Genomic DNA, 22,657 nt, shown 5'->3' with positions numbered 1-22,657 from the left:
TAGGATTCTATTACAACATCACAGACATTTGTCACTCATTAATAAGGTAAATGAGGCTAAAATCCTCAGGCTTCCAAGTTCCCTTTTTCTCTTCACACACACGGCCCTGATGAAAGACTTTCGGGTTTAGCAACTCTGAACTAAAATCCAATTTGTCATAACATTCAAGATTAAACCATGCTTTAGCACTGTGATGAATGGGAAAAATATATGCCCAATTTGTTAAAAGTGACAGCACTTGGATATCACAGTAAACTGGAGTTAAACCAAAGACTTTCTAAACCAGGATTGCAACCCCGCACTCAATGGTAAAACAATCCCACAGACCCTTGTTTTTATCATGGGGAAGGAATGGGGATTTAATCAGTTGGCCAAAGTCTCAAGATGTTATACCATAATGAGGAGTTCACCTCTCCCATCTTCCTCCCACTCATTCTCTTTCACAAATAGCCAGTCTGGTGTAGTGGTTACAGTGTCAGATTAGGATCTGGGAGATGGAGTTTTGAATCCCCACTCTACTACAGATATTTGCTGGATGACCTTAGGCCAGTTACTCTCAGCCTAACCTACCTCACAGAATAGTTGTGAACGATGCAAGCTGCTTTTGGTCCCCATTGGGGAGAAAGGTGGGGTATAAATGAAGTAAATAAATGAGCAAAATAATAAATTAATAAATAGGGTTTACTCCCCACTACCACCAGCAGGCCACTAACAAAATTGCAGTTTGACTGCAGCCATATTATCTCCCTCTCAAAAAATAATAATTTTTAAAAAATCACAATTCCATCCTTTACTCAGCCAATGTAGAAATAGGGGGCAAATTCTTGAAATCTCTCTTCATAAGAGATATTCTCAGGTAGGCAGCGTCTCCCCATCTCTCATACCTTAATAAATGTGAGCATGAGGTATTTTCCATGGTTGCAAAGACCAAATAACTTTAATTTCAGGGGGAAAAGTTTTATCTTAAAGAATAAAAGCAATTCATGAATACAACTAGTAAAAGAATTCAATTGAACAATAAAACTGAATCTATCAAAGGCAGAAGTCCTGGGGCTGGGTTGGGGAGGCCCAGGGCAGGGGCTTCAACTCCTAACTCTTGATGGGATTCAACTTATGTTAGTTAATGCCCTATGAGGAGCGGTTAAAACGCTTAGGGCTGTTTAGCTTAGAAAGGCAGTTAAGGGGAGACATGATAGAGGTCTATAAAATTATTCATGGTTTGGAGGTGACAGGGAGAAGTTTTTCTCCCTCTCCAATAATACTAGAACACGGGGTCATCTGCTGAAGCTGGAGGGTGAGAGATTCAAAACAGATAAAAGGAAGTATTTTTTCACAAAACGCATAGTTAAATTGTGGAACTCCCTGCCCCAAAATGTGGTGTTGAATGCCAACTTGGAAGGCTTTAAGAGGGGATTGGACATGTTCGTGGAGGAAAGGGGTATTCATGGCTACTAGTTAAAATGGCTACTAGTCATGATGCATATCTATTCTCTCCAGGATCAGAGGAGCATGCCTATTATCTTAGGTGCTTTGGAACACAGGCAAGATGGTGCTGCTGCAGTCTTCTTGTTTGTGGGCTTCCTAGAGGCACCTGGTTGGCCACTGTGTGAACAGACTGCTGGACTTGATGGGCCTTGGTCTGATCCAGCAGGGCTTTTCTTATGTTCGTCAAGAATTTGGGTGTGGTCCTGGATGTCTCCCAGTCTTTGGAGGCCCAGGTCACAAATACTGTCAGGACAGCTTTTTTCCCATCTTCGCCAAGCCAGGCATATGATGCCCTACCTATCCCGACCTGATCTAGCCACAGTGATCCATGCAACAGTCACCTCCAGACTATACTACTGTAACTACGCAGGGCTACCCTTGAAGTTGCTCCAGAAGCTACAACTGGTCAAGAATAGTGTGGAGCAAGTCCTTGGAGAGTGTATATACAACCAGTGCTCTCCCAGCTGCACTACCTCCAGATTGAGTACTGAATCAAGTTCAAGGTTTTGGTACTGACCTTTAAAGCCCTAAATGGTCTGGGACCATTGTATCTGCAGGATCGCCTTTTCCAATATACCCCTCAAAGAGTGCTGTGCTCAATTAGAAACAACTTACTGGTGGTTCCTGGCCCAAGACATATCTGACTATCCTCGGCCCTGGCCCCAGCCTGGTGGAACTCTGCTGAATGAGACCTAGGCTCAGTTCTGCAGGGCCTGTAAGATGGAGATGTTCCGCCAGGCCTGTGGTTGAGGGCTGCAACAGTATTTATATCAGTTGGCCTCCCCTGCTGAATTCCTCTAGAGAACTGTGCTCCCTGCTGTTGCCATGAGTTTCAAAAAAATTTCACTCATGGAAAGAAGATTGCCCCTCTTAGATGGGTGATGTAATATAAGAGGGAATTTTATTGTTACGGCGCCATTTTTAAGTAGCTTAGTTGAATTAGGTTTTAACTGTTTTATTGATATATGTAGGTTATGATTATATTATTAAAGATATGTATTTATTGTATTGATGTTAACTGCCCTGAGCCTGACTTTGTAGGGGAAAGGCAGGACAAAAATGAAATAATATTATTATTAAAAGACTGCAACATCTGAGCACAGAGAAAATGAATCACGTATAACTGCATCCTCTTTCCTTACGTCTACAACTTATCTCTGTGATGTTATAGAGATAGCCATAAATCTCTTAACAGTTCCAGTTTTCATGTTCTGGCTCTGATCATTTCAGATTACTTTCTTCTTCACCTGGCTGATCACCTCTCTTCTGACCCTGTGCCAGCGTGTCTCCCCTTCAGAGTCCTGACAAAATCTATTCACGTGTCTCCTTGTGATCCCAACAAAATCCTGCCTGTAAGAATGGCTGCACCCATTTTGAAATGGAGCCCTTCTCCCCACAACCCCTAAGAACCATGCCCCTCCAACGTCACCAGGAAGGGAAAAGAAAAGGCTGGAAGCATTTGGTCACTTTGAGGTTTCCCAGTCTCTGCTGCCTACCAAGCCACTTCTCCTCATTAGCATACTAATAGCTTTACAGCCACTAAGCAGACAGGAATTCAGAAGGAATTCAGAAAGGAGGAGGGAGGAGAGTGGGGTATAGACTACCTATAAGGGCAGTTCGAGCTTAATCTCGGAGCATTCAGAGTGTAAACCCAACACTCTGAAAGTGAAATAGAAAATTCTTACAAATACTTGGATGAAGTGTCATTTCATCATACACTCAACACGAGGAAGGAAGTACACAAACCTGAGGCGTTAAAGCTCATTCATCTCAGAAACAAATTGTGGTTTGGTTAATGAAGCACAGACTTCTACAAGTATTAGTATAAAGGCAGAACTGGTCAGACAGAAAGGACAGTATCTGAAATCCAATATCAAGTTCCCCAAAAGAGTGATAAAATAATAGCTATGGTCTCATAAAAACAACATCAGAAAGCAACATGTGCAACCTCACAAATGGACAACTAGCATGTGAAAACAGGATAAGAAAAATGATATCAAGTCTATTTGCCCCATTTAGTTCTCTAACAAATTACTGAACGGGATTAATCCCAGCAGGGCAGAAATGCTAGTATGTTGCGCCAAAGCAAACTGCAGACTTGTTGCATCTTAAAGATTTTTTTTAAAAAGTCTAAGATGCTCCAAGACTCTTGTTTAGCTTTGGAGGGTACTAGCAGTGGCTGCTTCTAAAATGTTCAAAAAAGTTAACAGGCATTTCTTACCAACAGTGTCTGCTTTGCTGAAATAAGAGCTTGCAAGATTAGCAGGGTCACTGTTCTGACACAGTTTCAGCTCCAGAAGATAAACCTCTACTTTGCAGTGCTTCACAAACAGACCATACTCCACAACCTATGAAGAAAAGACTTTCTGTAAAGCAAATACAACTGTCCAGGTAATTTTGTTTATTTATTGCTAATGAAAGCATCACAATCTAAACTGACAGGCTCCTGTCTTTAAACATTTGTATCTCACCTTGGTAGGTAGGAAAAAAATCTTCACTAACCCCAGATGAACTATGCGACTTTAGATAATCCAGTTACAGCCTGATACGGAGTATGTTTACTTGGAAATAAGCTCCACTGAGTTAAACTACAGGCTTAATTTTTAGACAGCACAGAAACAAATTAGCTGACTGTACAAGCTACAAGTAATTCTTCTCTGTCATAGCTAGCCACAGGCTTCTGAAGCCCCCCTTTCACTGTAACCCTTTGAGAGCCTTTTCCAAGCCATTTTGGAAAGTTGGGGGACATTCTGGAACAACAGCATGGTGAAACATCAAATAGGTTTTGCATCTCCTCTTGGAAGTTATATTTTGACCTAGTAATCCAATAACATTTTTTACAATCCAAAGATAAGGTTCCCTCCAGCTTTATACTTCACTGCTCCTTTAGGGCTCTCCAGTGTGGTCTTGAGTATTTCTGCTACATCTACAAAACTTACTGAACCTCATTCAGGGCTACGTTACAAGGCACCAACCCAGTAAAATGCCCACTAAATGTAACAGCAGGGATGTCAACGTGCATGATAAGTATTGGAAAATCTAAATGAAGAGCATTAAGTCTACAAAAGTAATTGCTATAAAATTAAATAATGTGTTTTGCATCTACTGGCTAAGAAGTTTACTTTAAAAGTTTTCAGCATATTTAAGGCCTTACTTAAAGAAAACACATGTCTAAGCTAGTGGACAACCCCACACAAAAAAACCCCCAAAATCATTCCACTCCCAAGAAGCATAGGAGCTTTTGAAGATTTATATAACAAATCATACATCTGTTGCTTTAAAAGCAAAGTATCTTTGATATTTCGTTGCACACAATCTGAGATTATTCAACCTGGGCACAGTATTGTATCAAGAGAAGCCAAGGAACAGACCTCTTTTTCTAATTAACTCCCCCTTTATATATTTCATATACACTACATCATATTCTTATGGTAATGTGACAATGTTTTTTCCTAGCCTTCATGTCTGAAAAACACATGCACCCCACCTGCTGTGACATCAGTGTGTTTATTTTGCAGCACGCACAACTGTTAGGAAATCAACACAAGAATGTCATGTGTGAAAAGGCCCTTAATATATGATGTCAATCTATTTTAATATCTAAGCAGCAGAACAACCACCCAATCCTACATTAGCTAACAGGTGGTTATAAATGAATGTTTTATGCCGCCTCCATGAAACTTCAGATGATTATAGTACAGCACATTATTCTGAAGGGAAGTATTCTGCGTTGAGTTCTTCAGCACAATATAACACATCTAGAGGAATGACCCAAGGTGACACCTATATTTACGTTTTGTCTTTATTCTGTTGAGCTCAAGGCAGTGTACATAGGATGGCTGGAGACAGCAGCCTTATACAAGCAGCCTAAATCACCCATGGATCATGGACACTTACTTTTCTGACAATTGGCTGTTGTCCCTCTATACAGCCATACCAGTTTACTAATTTATTCCAGGCTTCAGTAGGAACCAACACATAATCCAACTCATCAATTAGGTGCTCTTTCAAGGTTTGAGCTTTCAAGGTTTGAGCTTCTGAATCTAGAAAGGGAAAGATATTGACATGAAGGAAGATGAAAGCTCCTCATTAAATTTAAGCATCTAATTCACATCTGTTATAAACCCTTTAAAATGCTAGGTGAATTTATACACTTTTGAAAATCTCTACACATATGGCTATGGGAAAATCTCTACACATATGGCTACGGGAATTGCCTATCAAAATAAGTGATCAAAGCAAAACTTCATCAGTAAACTTACAGTGCAATCCCCAGCAGTTGCATTCTTCTAAGTTCACTGAAGTCAATGGATTTAGAAGGATGTAACTCGGTTTAGAATTGCACTATTAGCTCACCATCAGTTTCAGGCTCTCCTTTACTCAAAATAAATAATTAAAACAAATGCTGTTTGGATGTCATGCTGTACAATTGCATTTTTAAAATTCTGCAATCTCCCATGTGTCAGAGCAAAAAATGAAAGCTATAAAGTAAATAAATAAAACAGCAGCCTGATTTTTAACTGCCAAATTGGCAGTTACTGGACATTTCCTCAAAATAGACAAAACATGAAAACATGAAAATCCCCTCAGATTACAACCAAAACTTTTTGTGCAAAAAGAGATGGTAAAAATGAGACATTTTCTTCTTTCATTTCAGCAACAGAACTTTTGTTTAAAGAACACAAATTCAAAAATGATAGGGAAATACTATGGTTTACTTAATTCATGGAAGCTGCTTCAAAGAGGATTCCTTTATTTATATATGATGCAATTTCGATAGCTGTATGCAATTCTAAACGTTGCTAAGTGTCTTTTACCATTGTTACAAAGGCTATTACAAAGAATTAGAAAGGTTTTATTGTGCTTCTTTAAACTAATTTTGCAAAGCACGTGGCCTATGAAACTACCTCACAGAGCTTTATATCAACATTTCTCAGGCTTGTTTTGCAGTTGTTACTAATACTTCCCTTATGAACTGGCTTCACCTTGCTGGGCAGGAAAAGCTACTGCGAAACCCATCAGGACTCTTTGCCACTGAATTCACACTGACTGCCATCTCTTTTGTTGTCAGCGCCAGTTCCCATACACATATCTGCATCAAGGCACAACTCAAATGACTGGTTCTTTACTTTAAAGCCGTAAATGGCTTGGAGCCAGGTTACTGAAATGACCTCTTCCTCCCATACTAGCCAACCTGCCAGCTTAACACCTTCCTCACAATCTCTGCCCTCAGCCTTCAGAGGTGAGATGGTTGGTGACTACAAACAGGACTTTTTCAGTAGTCACAGTCTACCGTGAAGTCAGTTAGGATGAGAGTGTGTGACTGTCCTAAAGTCACCTAACAAGTTTCTGTAACAGAGCAGGGATTTGAACCTGGGTCTCTCAGACCCTAGTCTAACAGTCTGACCTCTCTACACCAGGCTTCTTCCAAAGAAGAATATACAAACTGATGCAGGGCTTTGAAACAGTGACTGCCACACCAAACAGACTGAAGCTGGTAGCCTGCCTAATTCAACATAATTATCTGCAACTATCTTTGTTTGAAGTACCTTAGTTTTACATTTGTAATCAGCTTACTCTTCCTTTCTTAAGAAAGCACAGTCCATTACATTTAATACACAACACAGCTACCTATTTACTCGTTTTGTTGTTTTAGTGTGGAACACCTAGCCTGTATTACTATGACCCAAAGACTTCAATGCACAGATATGAAGAGAAAATTAGAAGTTTCTTATAGAAGCACACAAACTTTTTTACAGATTTCTTAGATGGAAAAGAATCGCTACATCTTACCACAAAGTGGTGGTGGGGTGCCATGGTATTAATTTTCAGTGGATTCCAACAAACCTGAGCCTGCACTGAGCCAAGACAACTGGTATAAAGATGAAGCTCAGGAGATAAATGTTTTTCCAAATGTCAAAATATCATTAGTCAGCTTATTTCTAATTAGCTGAAGTTCTGAGACAAAATATATATTACTATGTGCCAAATAATAATAAACAGCTGGTGTAATGATCCCTCTGGTTAGTTCTCTTTCTGTTTCCATTTACAGAAAGACACCAAAATCTGTTTTTGGCCCCAGGCACACTTCCAGTTGAGTGGATAGATGTTAACTGAGAGAATAACAGGCAAGGATGTGGGAAACCATGAATGAGACACTGATTTAAGAGTGGAATGTCTTCATCAATGCCAGCTGTAACAATCATGCCTGAGACCAACCATATGCTTTTTCCGTTGCAGAGAATTACAGGGGAGATCCAACCTCCACTTAAGAATTGAGAAACAACAACTAAAAGGGGAAGCACACATCCACCTTTAAGAAATGTTCTCGAAGAGGAACACAAGTTATTTTCCTTCCTCACTTTTTGCACTCCTGACTCTCCAGTTCCAGCAGATACTCCCTCCCCGCCCCCTGAAATGTTACCTGCGAAAAGCCCAAAGTTATCAATCGGTCCCGGGTAGAGATTAGGCTCTCCAGCGTTGTACAGGTCCCAACTGTCAAAGCCCACATATTTCTTCCACTGCTTGAACCACCGGCTGTCAATCAGGAACCTACAAGCGAGCAAACGGGGGGAGGGTTAACAAGACTACTAGAAGAGGGGGCGGGACAACAGAGTGACTCAGCACCAACCCCGAAGGAGCCCATACAGCACCCAGGGTGTCCTAAGGCTCGGCAGAGAAGCCCACACGAGCTACTCCCATTCTTCTCCTCTCCTCCCTCCCTCCCTCACTCGCATTCGAAGGGCCGGGGAAAGCGCCTGCAGGGCGCGCGGCCCGGTCCGCGACCTGATATCAAACGGCGATCTATCGTCCTGCCCCCGCCCCCCCCCCGGGCCCGCTCGCCGCACGACCTCCGCTCCCCTCTCACCAGGACTCCCCCGGCCTCAGAGCCGCCCCCAGGAGCGGCAAGAGCTCTGCCCGCTGCGTCCCAGCGTCCGGCCTCGGGCCGGCAGTGGCACCGCCGCCCTCTATCCCAATTTCGGCCGCCGCCATGACAGTCCGCGCGCCCGGCTGCCTCCAACCGCGGGTCTCCTTCCTTGTCCGGCAGCGCGCGCAGAACGGCACTGCGCATGCGCGGTGGCCGTTTGCCATAGACGTCGGCTCGGGTGCCCGGCCTGTGGGTGAGGCCAGTGCCAGGCGGAACAGGGGTGGGGCCTTTGGCGCGGAAGGCACGGGCGGGCGGGCAGGCAACCGTCGAAGCGCCCAGAACGCTCGCCTGCGTTGGAGGCCTAAGAACGGCCTCTCCGACTCCATGGCGATCGTTAAACGCGCCTCATGGTCGAGGCGTCCTAGGAGACGAGAGGACGCCCTTGGTTACTGGCCTTTGACTGTGCCAGCCTCGCGGGCCGGATCTTGATGCCTTCGAGATGAATTCGGATTTGGCAAAATGCTGCACCTAGGCTTTCACTTTCCCGCCTCAAGGTAGCTTCGTTTGTCAAGTTTTATTTGGAGAGCTGTCCTGCAGCCATAAAGCTTTTATGTTGAAAAGTGCCATCAAGTCCAAGGATCCTGGTGTTTTTTTTTTTTTGCCATCTCTGAGCATGGTCACGGGGTGTGGGAGGAGGTAGTTGTGAATTTTCTGCATTGTCAGGGGTTTGGACTAGATGACCCCGGTGGTCCCTTCCAACTCTATAATTCCATGACTTGCAGGACTATGATTCAGCTCAAACCCAACCCCTTTCTGACTATATATTACTCTTCCTACACACTTGACACTGAGGGACACTGTCCTTCAGTGTTACTCCTCTGAAGATGCCGGCCACAGCTGCTGGCGAAACATCAGGAAAGAAAATACAAAGACCACGGTTACACAGCCCAGATAACCTACAAGAACCAATGAACTCTGACCGTGAAAGCCTTCGACAATATTTCTATGACTTCTCTTTTGACATCCCTCTTTGGGCTCATTTCTCCTTATAGGTCCTTTCCGGGATATGTAGAATACATGAGGTACATTGCTTGTCAGTTCCAGATGGAGAGAGGTGTTGTAGCAGGACAATAAAACAGGAGTCCAGTGCCACGGAGCTGAATGTGGTCCACCATAAGGATGGTGGAGCATGCTGTCAAGTCGCAGTCAACTTATAGAGACCCTGCAGGGTTTTCAAGGCAAGAGACGGGTGGTTTGCCATTGCCTGCCTCTGTAGCAACCCTGGACTTCCTTGGCCCCTCCAAATACTAACCAGGGCCAACCTTGCTTAGCTTCCAAGATCTGATGTGATCAGCTTAACCAGGGCCATCCAGATCAGAGCAGTGTAACCTTTAGTGAGTAAGAAATCTTGTTAATCTCTAAAATGCCACAGGCTCCTGCTTTATTTTATAGCTTGTCAGGTATTAAAATGGTCACATTGAAGTCTATAGAATCTGTTGTTAGGTCCAGAACAGTAGCCATAATTGTCTTTTGCCGCAAGAATAAAGGAGCATCTTGTGTCATGTTGAAGATGATTATGTCACAAACTTCCATGAGCCCACTTTCTCTGAGGGATGAACAGCTGTCCTCAGCAGAGATAGATGCTGTCTGTATGCATGCCTCCCAGTTAAAAACACTTCATGCAAGGGATGAAGTGAACTCTAGTCTTAAAAAATGTATACCACAATAACCCTGTTTGTCTTTAAAATGACACAAGGCTGTTTATTCAGACTGGTTTTGCCTTTCATGCAGATAAAAACAAATTCAACATCAAAATAAGTGTGAGAACCTTGTGAATCTCCATCACCAGTCTCTCCTGTTTGCTATATTCAACTTAGCATATTCCTCTCCCTTACTATGTTCACCTTTGCCCTGGAACTGTTATGCCCCACTCTTAATTATGCTTGTGTGCTTAGGATTCTGGCTTTTCTGCATTTTTGTCTTTTAACAATTTCCAGTTCTTCCACATGGTATGCAGTCCCAACCACTGTGCTGTGTAATGTGGGCTTGAGAGCATTTGTTAAATAAATGCTGTAGAAATTCAATTATTCATTAAAAGACTGGAAAGCAATAGATTGCATATCATAGGACTGTGTCAATTTCTGCAGTCTCTACAGCCCATTGGTGGTGTAAGGTCATATGTATGTAGAGGTCAGCTTTGAAGAATACTTTGGGGCACTTATATGGTTATAAATCTATTGAAGCACAAAGCATGCACATTTGCAGGAAAAATACACGTGTTTTTGCCAATTTACTTCGTGTGTATAGTGCCATCAAGTCACAGCCAACTTATGGTGACCCCGGTAAGGCAAGTGAGAAGCAGAGGTGGTTTGCTATTGCTTTCCTCTGCACTCTCCCTTCCAAGTACCAACCCCGCTGAGCTTCTGTGATCTTACAAGAGCAAGCTATACCATGCTGTCTTCCATCAGATAAATCCAACAACAAAAAGACTAGGTCAAAGCATTCTTCAGTCTTTGAAACAGTGGCATAAAATGATAGCAAATGTCTGTTAGAGTTCTGCCTTCCATTTATTGAAACTGCCTAGCCACTGAGTGCAATGAAATGTTTTAAAATAGTCCTACAAACTTCTCAGTTTGCTGCTGCTGGTGGGGGAATGTCCCCATAAGAAAAAACATGTATGATTTAATAAACTTAGAACCTCTGCTTTCTAACTGCATGCAAGCTGTGTTTTCATTCCCTTATTTTAGCTTTGTATGCTATATACTTCAATATAAATAAAATCTAAAGGGAATAGAATCATAGAATCAGAGTTGGAAGGCACCACCAGGGTCATCTAGTCCAGCCCCCTGGACAGTGTATGAAATTCACAATTACCTCCCCTCGTGACCCTTACTGCATGCCCAGATGGCGGCCAAGATGCCCTCCCTCTCATGATCTGCCTACGGTCATAGAATCAGCATTGCTGACAGATGTAGACAGTACAATTGCCACACGAGATGGAATGCGGATGTTTGAAGAAAAAGTGATTCAAGGAAACAAGACAGTGGGGGAGGGAAACCACAAGTCTCTACTTGTAGCTAGCCTGCATCAAATGTTTTCTTGGGCTTCATTGCTTTTATTAAATATTCATTCGGTACCACCTACGGTATACTGAAAATTTTAATCCTTGTGGAATCCACTTTGATCAGAAGTAGTATGGTAGAATTTCATTTAGGCTTTTTTCCAGCTATATTCAGTTATGAAACTTGAACACATAGATGAGGGAGACATTTCCTAGTTCCACAATTATTAGTTCCTAGTGTTCTCCCCACCACCACAGGGGGGGGTTCCCTTTGCACTTTTTTCAGAATAAATTTGTCTAAGAGCTACAGCATTGTAAACTGCATACAGAATTGATTGCTGCTGCTTATCTCTTACTAAACTAGCTTGAGCCAAATAAGGCAGCAGTAACTCTGCAGCTTTACAGGAGCATTTAATCTCAGCTCTTTCATTGAACTCAAGATAAGGTAATTTATCTATGCAAAGTCTGGATTGTCAGATTTACATCTTGGAGACCGTTACCCTAAATACATTTGGACTCACGGAGCACAACCTACTTTCAAAAGAATGTTAGTGTTCTATAAATTTAACCCAAGGTTTCAGCATTTAGCATTTCCAAAGTTTCAACAAAGCCAATATACCTTTTTAAAGAGCTACATAGATCTACATGGGCTAGTCACACACTCAGCCCCACCTACTTCACAGGTGTTTGTTGTGGGGAGGGGGAGGGGATTAAGCTGGTTTGATTCTGCCTTTAGTAGAGAGTCAGCATATAAAAACCAACTCTTCTTCATCTATGTACAATGCACTCTGCTGTCCCTAAAAAAAATTTATTCCTCATTTTGCCCTAAATTAGGGTAAAAAGTTATATGAAAGAATCATATTATTTTTACTTCATGTCTTGTCCATATTGGTCAATAAGTTTAGAAAGCACTGTAGTAAAGATGTATGTACAGACTCGCCTATCCTACTAATTACCTTGGTTTCTCATGATTTAGCTCTCCCCCCCACCCCCCGGTATTGGGTTCAACTAGACTAATATTTGGCTTCTTGGCAGTATTTTAAGTTATGTTTGTGAGGTGAAATTCCAAAAAGAAAAATGGTGTGAATACAGTTTGAGACTCAAATTACTATCCAAAGTGACCCAGCTTTTTATATAAAGACACATCTATCGGTATTGCAAGCATTTTATTGGTATGCAGGAGCTTTCACATCAAACTGCTCAGATTCCCAACTGTTTTCCCTGGAGTCATTTACTATATCACATACAAAATTTTACAGGCATATCAAGTGCTTTTCAAATGTTTAGAAGAAGCACCATCATTAATAAAATTTTGATGGTGAATAGAACCTTACTGCCAGAGTTAGCAATTGGCAATACAAAAAAAACAGTAATGTAGAGAAAGGACAAAGTCTGAAGACTTGACGGACAGTTTACATGTTATACCAGGGGTCCCCAATGTGGTGTCCCTGGGCATCATGACACCTTTCCTGGAGCCAAAAAAATTGTTTGTAGAAAGTGGGCAGGGTCAGATGGGGATTTCTGACTGTGCAGATTTTTTTAAGTTTCTTTGGCAACAGCTGCCACCACAGCACAAGGATCTTCACTACATGACTGAAAGTTGTGGTTATGTACGAACACATGTTAAAACAATGTGTCCATTTAAAAAGGATTCCTCTTAAACAGGGCTTTCTGCCTGAAATGTTAAAGATTTGCTATTAGTTATGTATAACCTTACTCCCCGATATTTTGTGCTTGGCTCTTCCTCCTAAAAGTCGTTTTGTGGTTGTGCCCAACATCCTATGTCAGAATTCCAAAGGTGCCTGCAGGTTCAAAAAGGTTGGGGACCCTGCATTACACCAATACAAGACCTCCATTGCACACATATTAATATGTAATGTTTCAAGTTAAATGTGCACACAACAGATACACTAAACAGCCACATCACTTGGCTCCCTGGCATACAATTCTGTGGTGTACATGAACTTAAATTTGTTTATGTAGTTTGGTTCTGACTGGTGTATGTGTTGCACATCTTGAATGCATATCTATTAAAGCTACAATGTATAATTACATTCCAAGATTTTGCTCCATAACTTATCACAAAAGGAAATTTCTGCAAGACAATCTGGTCAATTCTATGCAATTTGTTGAAGAAGCTTTTCAATATCATCCTGGATCTTGATAGTTTCAAACCGCCTGCTGTACCGTTTGAAAGGTACACCATCAGGACCTATAAGGAACTTCTCAAAATTCCATGCGATATCGTTGCGGGAAACAGGCGACCAGATGATGCACTGTGGGTTGGTCATGAGTGATACTGGGTCATCATGTGGGAAAGGCAATGCTTCCTTCAAGAATTTGAAAAGTGGATGCGCATTTGCTCCATTCACCTCACATTTCTCAAACACAGGGAAGTTAGGCTCATACCCATTGCCTGGGCGGACAAACTTCAGTGAATTCAGGATCTCTTCATTGGTGGCATTTTCCTGTAAAAGGGCACAGAAGACACAGGTTTAGTCTAGTCAATACACAAGCTGTCACAATCAGCAGAGAATCAGTTAACAGACTACACATGTTAGCATATTTTGTCTCTGGTCTCAGCAAGAACTTAATCAGAACTTAATAACTCTGCTGAAATGCAGATACCAAGAAGTATTTTTCTTGCAGATACCTTCAAGGCATTCAGGTGTTATTTGGTATGACAGTTATCCAGAAAATACACAGAATAAAACTCCACTACCAATTTTGGAAGGTGTTCTGCTATAGCAGCCAAGAATACTCTGAAGCAAAACTTCATGTTTTTAAGCCTTGAAAAGTGAGGGAACCTCACACTATGTCTATCTATCAGCCTATGTTGTAATGTTACCCTTTTGTTACTTCAGTTCCCTAAAATGGAACTTGTTGCACGCAAAATCTTAGTGTTGCAGTCAAAGTTGAAGTATACAACTGCATCTGTTCCCTACAGACTTGACTACCTGCCTCTTCCTAGCCCACTCAATCTAATATTTTTACAAGTGACTGGTATATTTTTTCACCTGCAGTAAATCCATCATCATGCATTTCCCTTTTAGGTGTGGCAGGAAGCTGCAATTCCAGGGAACCCTGGTTGATTCTGATCAAGCGGCGACTTCCACAGGCACCCAACCCAGTTTGCACTTTGCTGAGATTTGACTGTGACCCTTTGAACTCCAGTCATCATGCAATAAAAGGTTAGCAACTAATTTTATCCAACTCCTACTCCTCAAGCAAGATCTGTGCAGTTTGACAGTAGGCAAAGCACAAGGTGTTTTAATTACTAGTCCCACAACGTTAGAAAGGGCAAACTTAATACTTTTTTGAACCAACAATTTTGCAAGCCATATAAATTTGGGAAACTCACATGCTCCAGACCAAGTATTAAAAGTGAAAATCAATTATCCAATTTCTGGATTTGTCTAAGCGCTCCTTGAAAAATGGTACTAATACTCTAGGCCTACCCTCTACTTGGTTCCTACAGAACAACAAGTACGGTAGACAAAAGACAAGCCTGCACATTTATGAACTCTTGCCCTCCTTTCCAATTTTCAAAGCTGCATCCTGAACAGTCAAAAGGCTTGCTTCACTTCAGTAAAAGATCTCATCCTCTGTTCTACACCTCCCAGTACTGAAGATCTATAGCGGTGGTCCCCAACCTTTTTTGAGCCTGTGGGCACCTTTGGAATCCTGATGCAAGGTAGTGAGCGTAACCACAAAATGGCTGCCATAGGAGGTGAAGCCAATCACAAAATGGCTGCCTTGGAAGGCCACACCCACCAAGGACACCCAAGTTCTGGGAAGACTGGAGGCAATTTATAAAATACACTGGGAAAGAGGAGTGAGAACAAAACCAACACCGTGGTAGCAGCTGACACTGAAACAATATTATTTTAATATGTCCTGCTAATTAAATGTCCAATGGCCAATCAGAAGCCCTGCTAGTGCCTCACCCACTTTCTAAAAACACTTGATGGGCACCACATAGACTCCTGATCTACAGAGATGGGTAATTTTAGTCCCAAACCCAATGGAACAAGGGAGGAACAAAGACACTTTTCATAAGATAGGGGGATGAGACAACATGCAGCTCAGCGGGTGAACAGGAAGGGAATATGGGGAGGGTTGCTAAGCAGAATAGCCACTTGTAGAACAGCCCCACCCCCCACAACTGCAGGCACTTTTGGAATTTGAGAGCATAATCTGGGTGCTGCCATGGTGTTCGAGTTACTTCTATATTTCTGTTTCGGAGGGGGGGGGGAAAGGGAAAATTGACTACTTAAATACAATCAAGTTTAGGGGAGGTGTTTTTCATCACCCCCTACATGTTTTTAAAAATAAAGTTTCAGCCAAGTGAAACATTCAAGAGGAAAAACCTGAGGATTTCCATTTTTAGAGGGAGGGTCGAAGAAAACATACAGGTAATAGCACAATTTCCCAAGTTTACTAATATTTATCCAACAAATAAATTGTTGAGGATGTCTTTAGTCACCACCTACAAGCCTTTGCAGAATCAGGGTTTCTGATAGGATGTGCAGTTGAAGCCAATAATATTGACTCCAGATTTTAGTGGGGAAGGCTGTAGGTGCAGCAGGTGCTAGGAGGGTGCGGTTGGCTTCTGTGGCTAAAGAACTTTGAATCCTCCATTCTCCTCCCCCAGAGAGCCAGCGTGGTGTAGTGGTTAAGAGCAATGGTTTGGAGCCGTGGAGTCTGATCTGGAGAACCAGGTTGGATTCCCCACTCCTCCACATGAGTGACAGAGGCTAATCTGGTGAACTGGATTAGTTTCCCCACTCCTACACAAGAAGCCAGCTGGGTGACCTTGGGCTAGTCACAGCTCTCTCAGCCTCACCTACCTCACAGGGTGTCTGTTGTGGGGAAGGGAAGGTGATTGTAAGCTGGTTTGATTCTCCCTTAAGTAGCAGAGAAAGTCGGCATATAAAAACCAACTCTTCTTCCCTTCCCCATTTCTTTCAGCTCTTCTCATATTTACTTTCACTTCCTGTAGCACTTTCTGCTACTGTTGGAGCTGTTATGACCAAGTAGTTTGAAGCAAACACATGCCCTTACCCAAGAGAAATGGAACCGAGCTGTGAGCTCAGTTTATCTCTCCCCCCCCCAACCTATTTCCGGCGCCACAATCTCACCATCCTTCCATTCCCTTTAGCATACTTTGAAGCCATCTTGAGAAGTGGCACAGGGTGGGGGTGAAAAACAGAAAAAAGCAAAGAAGGAAGACATAAAAGGCTACAAAGGAAAAGTAGGGAGGTTGGGAGTGCAACTGGGCAAAGAAGACACTGAACAAGAGTCATGGAAGCCCCCCCCCCCAAAAAAAGGGCATTGAGCAGGCATTAAGAAAACTACCGGCAACACATGGAAGATCACTACTACTGGAATATTTCTGCTAAAGGAACAGCTATTCTAGCAGCCTTCCACTGATAGCAGATAAGATGCCATTGTAGAAAGCAGGGGATATTATTTCTTCCAACGGTTTCTGAGACTCCAGAATGAAAAGCCAGTTTCCCTGGAAGGGCACCCGGGTCAGGTGCTGGACAGACACACAGAAAAACACACACACGTTTCAAATTACAGAATCTGTGCGGCTCGTTTTACTTTAAGTCAAGAAAAGCAGACTCGAAAGCATATAAACAGCTTAATTTGTGATCAGCTACACAAAAGCAGGAAAAGAGGAAGACCCAACAAGAGATGGATGGACTCTATAAAGGAAGCCACAGCCCCCAGTCTGCAAGATCTGAGCAAGGCTGTTAAGGACAGGACACTTTGGAGGACATTGATTCAGAGGGTCGCCATGAGTCGGAAACGACTTGACGGCACTTAACACACACCCTGTGGTTTTAAAATAAAGGGCTCACGTCTGCTGCTATTAACATTATGACTAGATAATACTTCCGCGCATATGCAAAACGCATCCCCACGCCGCACTCTACGCAAATGGCCACAGGCAGCCTCTATAATCCTAAATTTACAACACACCCCTTCCAGGCACATTTGGGTCCCGGCACATCTCCTTTCACAGAGTCAGGGCTAGTTGCACGTTAAGTTGGGAGCTACTTTCTCCAACGCCTCCAAGGCGATTTCCCCGGGCAGCTCCGATCCAGCCCAACAAACAAAGGGCAGAGCTCCCGCCGCGCTCCCTTCCCTGCGCTTACAGTACCTGGTGCCCGAACTGGTTGCTTGGGAAGGCGAGCACGGTAAACCCTCGGGGCCCAAAGCGCTCCTGCAGCTCTCGGAACTGGGCAAAGTCCCGGCCCGTGGTGCCTCAGAGCGAGGCCACGTTGGAGACCAAGATCACCCGTCCCAGAAACGAGCCCAGCTCTGCGGGCTCCGCGGCGCCTAAGGGCCGCACCAGCAGCCCCGCTAGCCCGGACAGCGAGGACGCCGCCATCCTCGGAGGCAAGGGGCGAATGCGCGCGCAGCGCTTCTCGCCCGCTTTTCAGGACTCCGAGCAAACCCCGCCCCGCCCCCCGCGCCCCTTCCAGAAAGAGCTGCTCGATTAGAGCCAACGCCTAGTTTTCTTCTCCTGATGAGTGGCCGGCGGAGGCGCCTTCGCGCTGCCTCTTCACGACGTCTTGCTTGAATCGTCAACATGTGAAATACACATTAATTCCAATAGTAGAAAAGGGCAAGAGTCCAGGAGCACCTGAAAGACTGACAAAAATATTTTCTGGTAGGGTGTGAGCTTTCGTGAGCCGCAGCTCACTTCTTCACATCTGAAGAAGTGAGCTGTGGCTCACGAAAGCTCACACCCTACCAGAAAATATTTTTGTCAGTCTTTCAGGTGCTCCTGGACTCTGGCCCTTTTCTACTACTGCAGACAGACTAACACGGCGACCCACTGTGAATCACATTAATTCCAAGGATTTCTGTGGCCCCAGAAGGCCGGACCAGAACCAACGGGTTGAAAGTAAATCAAAAGAGTTTCCATCTAGGAAGAATGTTCTAACGGTTAGCGCGGTTCCTCAGTGGAACAGGCTTCCTCGGGAGGGGGTGAGCCCTCCTTCCCTGGAGGTTTTTAAGCAGAGGGTAGATGGCCATCTGTCAGCAGTGCTGATTCTATGACCTTAATTCCCAGTGGGTCGCCGTGTTAGTCTGTCTGCAGTAGTAGAAAAGGGCAAGAATCCAGGAGCACCTGAAAGACTCACACAAATATTTTCTGGTAGGGTAGGAGCTTTCGTGAGCCTGCGGCTCACGAAAGCTCACACCCTGCCAGAAAATATTTGTGTGAGTCTTTCAGGTGCTCCTGGACTCTTGCCCTTTTCTATGACCTTAGGCAGATCATGACAGGGAGGGCATCTTGGCCATCTTCTGGGCATGGAGTAGGGGTCACTGGGTGTGTGTGTGTGTGGGGGGGGAGGTAGTTGTGAATTTCCTGCATTGTGCAGGGGGTTGGACCAGATGACCCTGGTGGTCCCTTCCAACTCTTATGATTCTATGATTACTATAGAATAATTTGAAATTGAATTAATTGTAATTCTTATCTAACGGGTCTGGGATTCCTTGCTGGCGAGGCGGTATTATCTTCTTCCACTAATTTAATTGAATCACTTCATTGGGTGCTAAAACAAACAGGCGTCTGGCGGCACCATAAAAACTAACAAAATGTTATTTCAAGCAAAAACGTTCGTGGACCAATTCTTCTAGTGGCTGGAAATTTCTGCTGGAGTGAAAAGTTAGTCGCCTTTAAAATGCCATTAGACTCCTGTTTATTTTTGCCACCTCAGGTTAACATGGGCGATCCTTTGCCCGCAGCAAGTAAGCGGGCTGTTTTTCTCGTTGGCGGTTCTGAGCTACCGCCCGTTACAAATGTATAAATCGTTGGAATGTTAAAATAGCTTTCAAAGGTTTCACAATCATTCCACTGAGGAGTACATTTCTAAACTGCAAGTAACCCATTTTTTTTTATATTTTTTTAGGATGGAGCAATATTTAGATTTACGGAATTTCCGGGGCAATCCTAAACACAGTTATTCCACAAGTGATTTTGAAGGGTGTAACTGTTTTCAGATTGCACTGTCAACCTTTCATCTGTCGCCATTAGCCACGTTTTAAGTATGTTAGTATGGGTTGTGAAGCCTTCCAAAATACACCTTTCAAATGCTAGCATAGGGGCAAAGCGAGCGCCGGAGGGGCACGGGGGGGGGGGGGTCCGGGCGCGCCCTGCCTCCAACTTTCTCCCGGGGGTTGGGGGGCGCCTGCCTTCGCTGGGGGGCTCGACCCGGCGGGCGGGGGCGGCACACAAAGGCTGGACCCGGCTGGAAGGAGGTGCGGGGAGTGGGGGCGGGGGGCTCCAGGAGGTCGCCGCCGGACCCTCCCCTCTCCTCCCCCCAGTCTGGGGTCAGGATCAAGGGGGGCGAGAGGAGGGAGGGCAGCCAGACCCCCTCCCCCACTTTCCACCCCCCAGCCTGGGGCTGGGCTGGTCTCCCGGCGGGAGTTTGGCGTCGGCCGCAGTTGGCTTCCAAGTTTCGGGTTTGGGGGAAAAGTTTTGTTTTAATGCGTTAAGAGCGCGGTGGGGGGAGGCGGGGCAGGCTTCCCCCGGTATGGAACAGCTGGAGAAATGGCAGATCCAAGAGGTTGGACACCCTGGGTTTTAGTGACATCTTTACAAATTGCAGGAGCTTTTGCGAATGCACTTCTCTGTCCATTTTTTAAATTTATATCCTGCTTTGCTCCTTTCTCTGCTTCCTTCTCCCCTCTCACCAACAAACCTTTCTTTTTTATTCCCCCACAGCCTTGATGTATTTACTTCATGTATTCCCCACCTTTCCCCCCAAAGCAGCTTATGTCATTCTCGTCTCCTTCATTTTATCCTCACAACAACCCTGTGACATAGGCTATTTCCATACCAATAACTAGAGTATCCTTGTGGTCAATCTTATAGGTTTGGCAGCTTATTCAAAGTTTTTGATCACAGGTAGCCTCTTTTGCTGTTGTATTCCTTCCGTTTTCACCCAGTTTGCACTGTCCAAGAACTCGATCCGTTCCCTGCTCCAGCAGTCCTTTCTTTATTCTGTTCCATGTGGAAACTGGCCCTCCCCTCCTGACAGCACTACAGCTACCAGATATTTATAAGAAGTCAGAATTAAAGCCATATACTTCCTCAGTTGATCTGACCCATGCCTGCTTTTATCAGCCTACCCTTGATCTTTTCGGATGAACAGAAATAACACTTGTTGCAGTGAGTCTTGGATATAAGTTTTGTATTGACATTAGTATTGAAAATTAGGACTTCTGCTCAGTGTATCTTTAGGATCCTTATTTGGTCAGAAGGAACTGAAACGTTTTATGTATGTGCAACAAGATAAGAAGGCATGCATTTTTCTTATACTTTGCTTAGTTCTTCCTGCTATTCCCCTCGCCAAACTCACACTGTTGCCTATTACTTCAGCTTCACTCATGGCCCAGGGAAGGTTGCATTCGATGAGGCTGTGGGAAGGTCTCCTTCACAAATGGCTCACTGTCATTATATAACATTGCTAATATAATCAGTGACCCAGGAAAAAGGTTGGTGCCTCTCGCTGGAATGGAGTTGAGGCAGAAAACCTGGGAAGATAGTCATATTAATAATGTTGATATCAAATAGTGTATAGGATTGTTTTATTTATGACCAATATTTGTAAAGCTATAAAAGTCAAATCAAATTATTAATAGCAAAATTAACAAGGATTCCTTTAATCGCATGGTCTCAGCCTTGCTCTGATGTACGTTTATGGTTGCTGTGGAATTCTGTTAATGATTCACAAATGTAGAGTATAAAGAGGTGTAATCTTGCGCATGCTGCCCTGGGTGGGGAAGTCTACAAGGCGGAACATGGAAAAAGTTTCATCATGTCAGTTCCTTGCTGTGCTGTTGTAACCATACTAGGCATGCCTTTCTCTTATGCCTTAAAAAAGGGCAGCTCTTCCTGCCATGTCTTTTGCAAGCTTGGGGAGCTGCCTGTTATATCAGCTTCTAGCCATGGAGCATGATTTTCATCCCCTTTTCTCCTGGCAATGCTCATGTAACTTTAACAGCCATTTGATAGGCAAAGGTTCAACAGGTGAAACTTTCTGTTGCCATACTAATTCTGTGCATATTAAATGCCAGTTGTATGGCCATCAATGGACCTGTCAGGATAGTAACCCTATGTATCTGAATGTCAAAGAGCACACAGCATCTCAGGCATTTTGTCTTATTCCTAATATTGGTAACAAAGTCAGCTGAAGCAGTCAAAACGCCTCGTTTCCACCTGAGGTTGGGTTGCCAACCTCCAGGTACTAACTGGAGATCTCCTGCTATTACAACTGATCTCCAGCCAACAGAGATCAGCTCACCTGAAAAAATGGCCGCTTTGGCAACTGAATTCTAGGGCATTGAAGTCCTTCCCCTCCCCAAACCCTGCCCTCTTCAGGCTCCGCCCCCAAAATCTCCAGGTATTTTCCAACTTGGAGCTGGCAACCGTAACCTGAGGTGTTCTTTGCCTTCCAGCACTGACAGTGGTTTTCTTCTCTGCTTGTAGCTGCCTTTGCTGCTAAGGAGGTTAGCTGTATAATCCACGGACATGGATTATACATGTGTTCAAGTCCCAGACAAGCCCTACTGACGGAGATTGAGTTGCTGTACCTTTCATATGAAACTCACTGCCACACACTATGGTGATGATCACTAGCATATATAGCTTTTTAAAAAATCAGACAATATCGTGGAGGATGAGTTTATCAATGGCTACTTGTTACAGTAGTTCAGGGACAATTAGCCTGGGCCTCAATGTCCTGAAGCAGGCAGATAGCAAAGAGCAGTTCAGGGTCATGAGACAGAGTCAATCCAAGAAGTCAGAATACCTGCAATCTGACATATAACCAGGAAACAAGGCCGATCCGCATGAGAGTGTCAACCAATTGCTTCCACAACAGCCAAGCCTAACTGGTAGCTTAAGTAGGCTCTTAGTTCACTGGTGTAGCAGCCAGATGTTGCCAATTAGGCTGCTTTCACATTCTTAGCCAGGTGATATGCTTCAGCTCTGCCTCTCGCTGTCAGGAAGGGCAGTATATTGGGCTTGCAACCTTGCAATCTGGCATCGCTGTTGTAGTTCCAGTCAAGCCCATCTCCTCTGATCCAGTGCCTTTGGTGAGGTCTCTGGGGATGCTGCTTGTTGTAAGGTGTCAGGCCCAACTGGAGTCTTTGAGCTGGAAGGCTGCAGACAGTGAGCCGTCTTCTGGCTGCGGCTGTCCCTCTGTTCTGAGTTTTGCTTG

General features: G+C 43.9%; 2 protein-coding genes across 2 annotated transcripts in view; both read right to left on the bottom strand.

Moving 5' to 3' along the window:
- The window catches only part of USP4 (ubiquitin specific peptidase 4), a 48,322-nt gene extending 39,583 nt beyond the window's left edge, over window positions 1-8,739 (bottom strand). Inside the window, exons 1-4 of the mRNA XM_056847318.1 lie at window positions 8,354-8,739; window positions 7,910-8,037; window positions 5,383-5,528; window positions 3,707-3,833 (exon numbers count right to left, since the gene is read on the bottom strand). Coding sequence (XP_056703296.1) covers window positions 3,707-3,833; window positions 5,383-5,528; window positions 7,910-8,037; window positions 8,354-8,739 — 787 coding nt within the window. The remainder of the gene's footprint in view (window positions 1-3,706; window positions 3,834-5,382; window positions 5,529-7,909; window positions 8,038-8,353) is intronic.
- A 4,757-nt stretch (window positions 8,740-13,496) lies between these two features.
- GPX1 (glutathione peroxidase 1) lies at window positions 13,497-17,814 on the bottom strand. Its single transcript, XM_056855411.1, has 2 exons — window positions 17,584-17,814; window positions 13,497-13,882 (listed from the first exon to the last, which is right to left on the bottom strand). The coding sequence occupies exons 1-2, from the start codon at window positions 17,812-17,814 to the stop codon at window positions 13,532-13,534; spliced, it is 582 nt and encodes a 193-aa protein (XP_056711389.1). The 3' UTR covers window positions 13,497-13,531.
- Between the last annotated feature and the right edge of the window lie 4,843 nt (window positions 17,815-22,657).

The sequence above is a fragment of the Euleptes europaea genome, chromosome 1 (genome assembly GCF_029931775.1).
Source record: "Euleptes europaea isolate rEulEur1 chromosome 1, rEulEur1.hap1, whole genome shotgun sequence".
Lineage (NCBI taxonomy): Eukaryota > Metazoa > Chordata > Lepidosauria > Squamata > Sphaerodactylidae > Euleptes > Euleptes europaea.
The sequence above is the reverse complement of the archived record's forward strand: the minus strand, read 5'-3'. Positions and strand labels throughout refer to the sequence as shown.